Source organism: Babylonia areolata, chromosome 4, assembly GCF_041734735.1.
Source record: "Babylonia areolata isolate BAREFJ2019XMU chromosome 4, ASM4173473v1, whole genome shotgun sequence".
In the NCBI taxonomy this organism is placed as follows: Eukaryota; Metazoa; Mollusca; class Gastropoda; order Neogastropoda; family Buccinidae; genus Babylonia; species Babylonia areolata.
In genome coordinates, this window is record NC_134879.1 from 33892737 (window position 1) to 33902960 (window position 10224).

At 42.3% G+C, this 10224-nt stretch overlaps 1 protein-coding gene across 2 annotated transcripts in view; it reads right to left on the bottom strand.

Moving 5' to 3' along the window:
* Positions 1-6327: 6327 nt before the first annotated feature.
* LOC143281665 (uncharacterized) overlaps positions 6328-10224 on the bottom strand; it is a 39227-nt gene continuing 35330 nt past the window's right edge. For both annotated transcript variants that reach the window (XM_076586913.1, XM_076586912.1), the window contains exons 11-14: positions 9747-9873; positions 8875-9073; positions 8280-8500; positions 6328-7031 (exon numbers count right to left, since the gene is read on the bottom strand). In XM_076586913.1, coding sequence (XP_076443028.1) covers positions 6585-7031; positions 8280-8500; positions 8875-9073; positions 9747-9873 — 994 coding nt within the window. In that variant the 3' untranslated portion in view covers positions 6328-6584. The remainder of the gene's footprint in view (positions 7032-8279; positions 8501-8874; positions 9074-9746; positions 9874-10224) is intronic.

Below are 10224 nucleotides of genomic sequence, written 5' to 3' on the forward strand. Positions count from 1 at the left end.
AACAACAACAACAACAATACTACTACTACTACTAATGATAATAATAATAATAATGATGATGATGGCAGCATCCACAATTTTCCCCTCAAGACAGAATGAGCAGTGTTCACAACAAGGCGTGGACGTTCACTCCGTCAGGAGGCGGGGGGAGGGGGAGGGGTGAAGTAGTACATGTGTGTGCGCGTGCGGGGATTGGGGCGTGAGAGGTGAGGCGATGGGAAGAGGTGGTGAGATGACTGATACCAACATAAATAGAGACATAAAAAAGTGGCAGAGGTTAGAACAAGAACTACGAAAGATTGAACTAACTCTCTCTCTCTCTCTCTCTCTCTCTCTCTCTCTCTCTCTCTCGCGTATGTGTGGTGTATGTTGCACTTGAATGTATGCTGCATAATGATGTATGCATAACGTTTTATTGTAAATGCCAGGACTGAGCTACATGTCTGGGAAGCGTGAGTGTCTCCAACAGCAGTAGCAATGCTAGCAGCAGTAGTAGCAATAGCAGTAGCAGCAACAGTAGTAGTAGTAGTAGTAGTAGATGCAGCAGCATTCAACCTTGATATACGAATGGACAGACTGGTAGGAAGACAGACAGGCTGACAGACAGGAAAGCAGAGACAGAACAGACAGACAGAGGTCATAGGTTTGGAGGTCATCAGTTTGCCAAGCCTCACACATTGTGAAAATGAACTCACACCCACAGTGGCCGTACAATATGGACCTTTAATCTTTTCTTTGTCGCCAGAAGAGGTTTCAAGGACAAGAAAACATGCCGTTATGTCGAAAATCAGTCAACCTCTGTAGAGTGTGTAATGGAATGTATAGATTTGTATAGGTTTCCGTCTTCGAGCAGAAATACAAACAAGCGGGTATAGACATTCTTTGTAACTTTTCACTGAACGTTGACCCATTCTGTATAGCGACAGAAAGGCTAAGTTAACCGATTACAACCAAATGACAGGTCATACATTATGTCACATTTACAATGTCACATTTACTGCCTTTCCCCAATAATTACTGCTTTCGATACAGAGTGCAAACCTGCCACTTTTAGACGTGTTTGCATTTCCTTGGTACCTGTTTAAGCAAAACTGTATCTCTCTCTCTCTGTCTCTCTCTCTCACACACACACACACACACATATATATATATGTGTATATATATATTACATAAAAACAAATAGATATGTAACAAATTACATAAAGTTGATTTTTTTAAATACACCCACAGAGAGAGGGGGAATGCATATAAATGTTATGATCATGGAGATGGTCCCAAAGTATAGCTGAAACCAACACACAAATAGATCATAAAAAAACTATAATAAATAGATGAATAAGTAAATCACAATATAAAAAGAAGGGGAAAACACGAACAAATCGAGCTCAGCCTGTTCCCTGAAGCGTTCAACAAATGGCTTTGCTGTGTGTGACATAGACATTCCGTCCTTCTCCTTCACGAACCGTGCAGGGCAGGGCTTATTTGGGGGGTTGACATGTTCATGTGGTGGCTGTTAGAAACGTCTGTCCCTGCCCTGCCTGCTAGTGTTCCATGCCCACCCGCAACCCAGTGTGTGCTCCGGACCTTGGCCGTGGAGCCCACATGTGTGTCCACTGATGATTGTACAACAAATCGTCATCCATGATCACCGGGAGACATCCATGCAGTTAGAAATGTTAAAGGGCAATTCTGATGACGAGTGATTCGAAGTTAGACTGCTTCTTCTTCTCAAGGCCTGACTAAACGCGTTGGGTTACGATGCTGGTCAGGCATCTGCTTAGCAAATGTGGTGTAGCGTACATGGATTTGTTCGAACGCAGTGACGCCTCCTTTAGTAAATTAACTGAACTTCTTCTTCTTTCCCCTTTACTCTGTACAGAGTCACTGGGGCGACACAGAACAGTCCACCAGTTTTGTTGTTGTTGTTTTGTGTTCCTCATGGTCTGCGTGTCAAAGCCTAGGTCTCTGCAAATGGTTTTCCCGACCATACTGAAAAGATAGTCCGTCGTTGTTGTTTTTCTTTTCTGTCTTCCCCTCCGTCTCCCCCCTTCAAAAGCATGATTACTAGAAAAACATCGTGGAACAAAATCAGAGAATTATACCAGGAATTGCGCACCGTTCCGGTCGGCCTGGAACTGGGAGACCACGCCCCATCCTCGTGCGCTTCTTCTCTCGTCAGAAAAGGATGAGTGTTCCGGAGTCAAGGAAAAAACTCAAACAAACAGGTGTGTCTATTGGAGAAGACTTGACAAAAGCGAATTCTGATTTATTAATGAGAGCGAATAAACACTCTGCTACCCTTTCAACCTGGTCATCCAATGGAAAGATTATCGCCAAACTGAAACATGGAAAAACATTAAAAATCGATATTACTAGCAATCTTGATGACACACTTGTGAGAGGCATGATGTGAACGTATAAACATATGGTACGGAGCCTCCATGTAATAAATGTGCAGTTATTGTTGACATATTGTTTTAGGCTTGTTGGTAAAAATGTCCTTGGGTGTCCCTCAGTCAAATCTTGCAAGATACTTCTGTTTATTTCAGCATTTCTCAATATATTTTGATTTCTAACTTTCAATGCACAGGAACATTGTATTTTCGTTTGGATCACCTTTTCATTTCCCCCATCTACCGTATGTAAATGTATCAGTAAAAATTCATGTTTAGCGGTTCATCTTTATAATGTGTGGGTTGTTTGCAATGTAGGTACCTCTTCATGTACTGATAGCAATGCTGTTGGTGTGTTTGCATGCATGGTATGTCCAGCGATTGATTTTTCGATTTGCTCTTGCTCGCTCCATATACTGCTTGACTGTTAAGGGGTGTCACATCGAAATTCAGGGTGCAAAATTATAGGTCATGGTCTTTTGATGCCCAGATATGTACATGGTTGGGTTTTTTGGGGTTTTTTTGTTTGTTTGTTTGTTTTTTTCCCCACTTCTTTCTTATATTTAGCAAAATATGTGTGGAGTCAGAGGAATAACTGAACTGAATATATGGTTGGTCCAGTGATTGATTTGGATTTTTCTTGATTGCTAGGTTGACAGATTACTTGATTGTTGATGGTAGGCTGTTTTGACATTCGCTATGTTGGAGAATCGATTGCCCGCCGATGACATGGTGCATACGCTGACCAAATCTTCCAGTGTTGACAGAAATCCACTTTTACTCAAACAAGATAGTAAAAACTTTTTGTTGTTGTTGTTGTTGATCTCCAGGGGGTTTGAAGATGTGGAATGGAAGGTAATGGTGTGACTGATTGTTTACCTAGAAACACGACAATTACCTGGACTTCTGATATGCTTAGATTTTAAGAAAGCGTTTGATTCACTTGACTGGAACTTTTTGTTTAAAGCTTTGAGCGCATATGGATTTGGAGACAATATATGTAGATGGATACAAACATTTTATAACAGAATAAAGTCAACTGTTATAGTCACGGTCAAACGACAGAATGGTTCTTTGTAGAAAGAGGTTGTAGACAGGGCGATCCACTCTCTCCCTATTTGTTTATATTATGTGTAGAAATTTTAGCTATTATGATTAGAGAGGATAAAGATAAATGATAAAGACCATAAAATATCACAATTTGCTGACGATGCACAGTTGATGAATACTGGGGACCGCTTATCGTTTGAAAGATCTATTCGACATGGAGAACAATTTGGCAAATTTTCAGGACTCTTCATGAAAACACAAAAAACACAAGCTATATGGTTAGGAAATAAAAAACATTCAAAAACAAAATATATGCAACATCTAAACATTAAATGGAATCCAGAAAGATTTAAAATATTAGGAATTAAAAAAAATTATGGTTTACAAACGATTTGAAAGATTGTGAAAAAATAAATTATGCAGAGAAACTCTCCGAACTGAAGTCCTTATCTAAAATATGGATAAAAAGAAATATCACATCTATAGGACGTGTTGCGGTGTTAAAATCTTATCCAAACTTATTCACCTGTGGATCTTGCTCCCAAATCCTCCTGATGATTTTATTAATAGCTGCCAGAAAATGTGTTTTCAGTTCATATGGAATGGAAAAAGACACAAAGTAAACAGAAAAACAGCAACAAAAAGTGTTAAAGAAGGTGGTTTAAACACACCAGACATAAGAAAATATATTCAAGCATTAAAACTCACTTAGATAAGAAGATTTAAAATTACAAAGCATAAATGGAAAAACATTTCAATTGAAATGTTCCCATTTTTCACTGAATTAGAAAGATATGGACCCATGTATGCATTGCGTAAACGTAATGATAATTCATTTTGGAAACACACTTTCATGGCTTACAGAGAATTTTGTTGTCAGGTGACACCTAAATCAGATATTGACCTTCTGTCAGAACCAGTCTTCTATAACGAAAAATTTAAGATTGGAAATAGTACTATAAATCATAGAGACTGGGTTGATAAAGGTGTATACTGTGTTTCGCATTTCCTGAATGACAATGGACACTTTCTTACACAAAACTAATTTTGTGGAAAATATGAACTGAATGTACATTTTCTGGCGTACAATGGTTGCTTAAGAGCAATCAAAAAATACATGGAACAGGTAGGTCTTAATGTTCCAACAACCCAGAGTTTTCCTGATACACCAGGGGCATTAAAAATAATATACTCGACACCTAAAGGATCACAGCGATACTATGATGTTTTGGCATTTGATGATACATTCCCGAAATCCTGCCACAAGTAGTCCGAGAAAATGGGAACAAATTAAAGATTTAAAACTAAGGTGGCTACAATTTCGCATATTACATAGAATCATTGGAACGAATGTTGTTTTAAAGGAAATGGGAGTTGTAAACAGTATTGATTGTGATTTTTGTCCAGAAGTTAAAGATAGTGTTGAACATATATTCTGGCGATGCCATTACTCGAAACGCTTTTGGATAAGTCTAGAAGAACTATTTAAACTAAACTGTTCAGTGTGTGAGAATTTGAAATTTAATGAATGTATAATACTGTTTGGTTTCCATGCTGATAGGAGAGACAGTCTCAGTGCTTGATTTATTAATCCTCCTGGGGAAGATGTATATGTATAAATGTAATTGTTCTACATGTCGAATAGATCTTTCAAACGCAAAGTTAGATAAATGCCTTCCAAATATTCACGCTTTTGAACACTACATTGTTTCAAGATACAGAATCGAAGAATATAACGCTAAGATCGCATGTGAAACACACAGCTTCAAAATAAAATGGTTGCCATATTTACCTTTAATTAGAAACAACACATAAAAACAATATTTCAAACCATGTATAGAAATAAAACACAACTAAGTTAGATGTTGAAAAAAATTGTGCAAGTTGATATGTAGGGATATGGATATCTATTACTATATTTGAAGACTTATTTAAAATGACTTATTCAAACATTCTCAGTTGTTTTTGCTTAGAATGTTATATGTGTATATCAATTATGTGTGTGTGTGTGTGTGTGTTTTTTGTTGTTGTTTTTTTAATGTTGTTGTTTGTTTTTGTTTTTATTTTCCTATTGTTACTATGTTTTTGTCAAATTTGTCTTTTCTCTATTCCCAATATATGTATTTATTCATTTATGTCGTCATGTCAATTGTCCATGTGTTACATAAATGGGAAAATAAAAAAAAAGCTTAAAAAAAGATAAATAAAAGAATATGGGTTTTGTATACAAAAGAATCTATATTTGACAGGATGTCTTTTGGGATAGTCCACATGTTAATGGGTATTACAATCAAATAGAAATGGATGAACATTAAAAAAAAAATTATACCAGGAAAACGGCAAAGCTTTAAACCATAGTGTAATTAATGTTCAACAAACGGGAACTATCAATCAGTCAAATACATACAGTAATTCAATAAGATTAAGGCAGATTAAGACATTATCAAACGGAATAAAACTGAACGCTTTTATAACTAAGTTCAGCAGAGATGTCAGATGCATATGTGAACATATTTCTAGCAGCCATATAATATTCGAATGTCAGAATCTAAAATGTTTTTTGCCAGACTTCACCAAAAGTTTTTTTGAATGTTTTATTAACAATTCCAATATGTTATTTGTTATTGCAGAAGGTTTGCTGCGTAGTCCTATAGGACATTTGTTATAGTTGTTTGATGTTGGCGTTTATAACGTTTCCATCTTCCCCAGCGTTGTCTCTCCCTATTCACCCTCCACACATACACGCACCTTCACCCCTCCCCCTCCCACAACCCCTACCCCCTCGGTTGTTGTTTTTGTGTGTGTTTTTTTTTGGGGGGGGGGGCGGGGGGGGGGGGGGGGTTGGTTGTTTTTTTGTTTTGTGTGTGTGTGTGTTTTTTTTTTGTTTGTTTGTTTGTTGTTGTTTTTTCCGTCTAATATCACTTCAGGTGGAAAGGCGTTAAACTGAAGACAACAACAGCAGCTGCCAAACGACCCCACCCACCTCCCTCCACCGTCATCGCACGTGGGTTTTACTACTCCCTTCGTGGACTGCAGCTCCCAAGTTCACTCGTATGTAGGCGAGTGGGCTTTTACGTGTATGACCGTTTTTACCCCGCCATGTAGGCAGCCATACTCCGTTTTCGGGAAACCGCAGGTGGGTTAAATGACGGCAGCAGTGCGACAGGCGGCACCGTTCTTGCCCTCCTCCCCCGTCCCCCGCTCCTCCCCGCTGCCCTGCTCAAACTGGTCGTAGTGCCGCTTCATGTACACCCGCCTCCTCCTCAGCTCCCGCCAGATGGTGCGCACCTCCTCCAGCGGCGTCACGATGATGACGATGGCCGCCATGAAGAAACACCACACGTGCATCGTCATCACCCATGACGTAAACTCGTGCTCGTCCAGCACGCGCAGTGACGCCATCACGCCGGGAATGAAGACGACGAACAGGAGCAGGCCCAGGACGCTGCCCACGATGGCGATGACCTTGGCCTTGCGGAAGACGGTGGTCAGCTGCTGGTAGCTGGGTCGTTGCTGCCCGTGCAGGTCGGAGAACTCCTCTCGGTAGAAGCCCACCCAGGGGTTGAGGGGGTTGTCGATGTCACGGACCTGCACACACACACACACACACACACACACACACACACACACACACACACACACACACACACACACACACACACACACACGGACATGCACACACACACACAGCCACAACACAGACATGTGGACTTATGTCGGAAACATCTGTCCACCGTCGCAACATCTGGATTTGTTTCTCTTTTTCTCTCTCGCCACGACTACTGTAACTCTATATTACTTAGTTTGCCTGCTTCATCCATCCAGTCCCTTCAGCGCATACAAAACTCTGCTGTCCGACTTGTTCTAAGAAAGAAAAGATCTGAGCATATCACTCCTCTTTTACAACATCTCCATTGGCTCCCTGTCTCACACAAAATAAAGTACAAGATCTGCATTCTATGTTATAAATGTATTCACAAAATTAATCTGCCCCTTCCTATTGTATTGTATTGTGTTGTATTGTATTGCATATCTCTGTGGCTGCCTTCAAATCTAAACTCCATCTCACTCTCCACGATCGGCTTCGGATCCACTCTGTTAATGCATACCCAGATTCAAACATTTGGAATGAGCTCCCCCATTCGCTTTGTCAGGTCTCCGCACTCAGCTCTTTCAAGTCTGGCCTTAAAACCCACCTCTTCCAAGATAGCCTCCTTCCCATGTCTCTTCCTTGTTTTCAGTTTTTCAGTTTGGAGTTATGAATGCGTGTGACTGACTGCTGTAAAAGCCCTTTGATTTGTCTCTGCACAAGACTTAGCGCAATATAAATACTAATCATTATTATCAGTATGTCACGGACCTGTTGGGGAAAAAAACAACATTAAATTCAAATACCTGGATGTCAGCGTTTCAGAAAAATGCACTGATCTCTTTTATTCCTCCACACACTATGTCTCTATGTCACTTCACTCATGTTCTGGATTCGCTCTTCACATTCGGGTTCGCAGACTAGAGCATTTGCTACAGTTCTGCCCAACTTTTGGTGCACTGAGGGGGACCTGTGTCCTGTGTTGTGGAACTCTACGAGAAGCTCTTGGGACCACCTGCTGCATTGCAGAGGACGGCGGACTTCGCGCTGCAGACCGGATGGACCATCTGACAGCATGGCCCGTGGAACGCGGAAGCTCTTCACTTTCCATGGACACACCACTATCACCAATATCACCAGTACCACCACAGTCACCACCACCACTATCACCCCCCACGACCACCACCACCACTATCACTACCACCAACACCACCACCACCACGAACACCACCACCACCACCCCTCACCTTCTGCCACTCGACGAGCCTGTCGTCGTCGCTGTTGACACTGTGAGTGAGGAGAGACACGACGATGGTGACGACGAGAGCGACGAGGAAGCTGGTGCAGGCGCCCGCCATGACGGTGTAGCCTTCGGACGTGTTGGCCAGGAAGTCCCCCAGACCCCCGGGCAGCCTGGACGCACGTGCTATAGTGGCCGTCACACCGCAGATCAGGCCTGTCACTGCCCCTGAAACACGCACGCGCACGCACACACGCACATACACACGCGCGTGCGCATGCGCACACACACACACACACACACACACACACACACACACACACACACACGCACTGTCATTTATGGGAAGTGAAACTCTAATGTTACACCGACACCCAGAGTGATTTTTTAGGGGGGAAATGTAATAACCCTCGAACAGCACTTTGGACGAAAAACGTACTCCAAGGGTTAAATTTTCAGTCGGAAATAAAAAGTTGTTGTGTTATACACGCACCCAGAGTCTCCGCCCTGTGAACGAAAAATTTACTCCTGGGTTGTTGTGTTTGTTTGTTTTTTCTCGTGGGGCGTAAACATTTTCAAGTTACACCGGCCAACCTACTGACCTAGAACCATGGCCTTGCCGGTGGCCTTGACCCAGACGATGCTGATGACGACCCCGGGGAAGCAGGGCACGGTCATGACGCAGCCCGTGAGGAACACCCAGTTGAGGTCGATGCCGGAGCGAATCATGAGCAGCCCGTAAGGCACGATGGCCAGAGACACCCACAGGATGGTCCAGCTCTTCACGCGTACCAGGGCGTCCTGGGGTCATCATCGTCGTCATCATCATTATCGTCACCACCATCATTGTCATCGTCATCATCATCATCATCATTATCATCATCGTCGTCATCATCATCATTATCGACATCACCATCATCGTCGTCATCATCATCGTCGTCGTCGTCGTCTTCATCATCATGACACCCATAGAATGGTCCAGCCCTTCAGGCATACCAGAGTGTCCTGAGGTCGTCATCATCATCATCATCATTATTATCATCATTATCATCATCGTCATCATCATAATCATCGTCGTCGTCGTCATCGTCGTTATCGTCATGACACCCATAGAATGGTTCAGCCATTCAGGAGTACCAGAGTGTCCTGAGGTCATCATCATCACCATCATCATCATCATCATCGTCGTCGTCATTGTCGTCATCATCGTCATGGTCGTCATCATCATCATCATCATTACACCCATACAATGGTCCAGCTCTTCAGACGTGCCAGGGTGTCCTGTGGTCATCATCGTCATCGCCATTAACATCATCATCGTCGTCGTCATCATCATCATGATCATCCTCGTCATCGTCATCATCACCATCAATCATCATTATCATCCCCGTCATCATCATGTGTGTGTGTGTGTGTGTGTGTGTGTGTGTGTGTGTGTGTGTGTGTGTGTGTGTGTGTGTGTGTGTGAAGGTACCTGGTAGGTCCTGTACTCTCCATGCACGGTGCAGCTGTGTTTGACCATCTCTTTCCTCATTCCCGAGGCGCTGCGAGCGGCCTCCAGATCCTCGGAGCACTGAGCGCAGTCCTTGACTGAGGGACAGCTGTCAGAGCACACAGCACGTGAAGCTCGTACCATGTACACACACGAAGCGTGAGGGGCAAGGGTACAGAAAGCACAGTCACAGTGTGTCGTCATTATGACAATGAGGATCACCTGAGACACGTCATAACAACAACAACAGCAACAACAACCATAATAATAGCAATAATGATGATGATGATGATGTATTTGTTTTTGTTGTTCTTGTTGCTGCTGCGTAAAGTCCAGCCGACTGCACAGTGCCAAATCAGGACTAACCAACTACACAAATGTCCAGCCGTGTTAAACACAAAACTGTCACATACATTAAAAAAAATCATAAAGATAAACTTTAAAAACACAGTTTTATGAC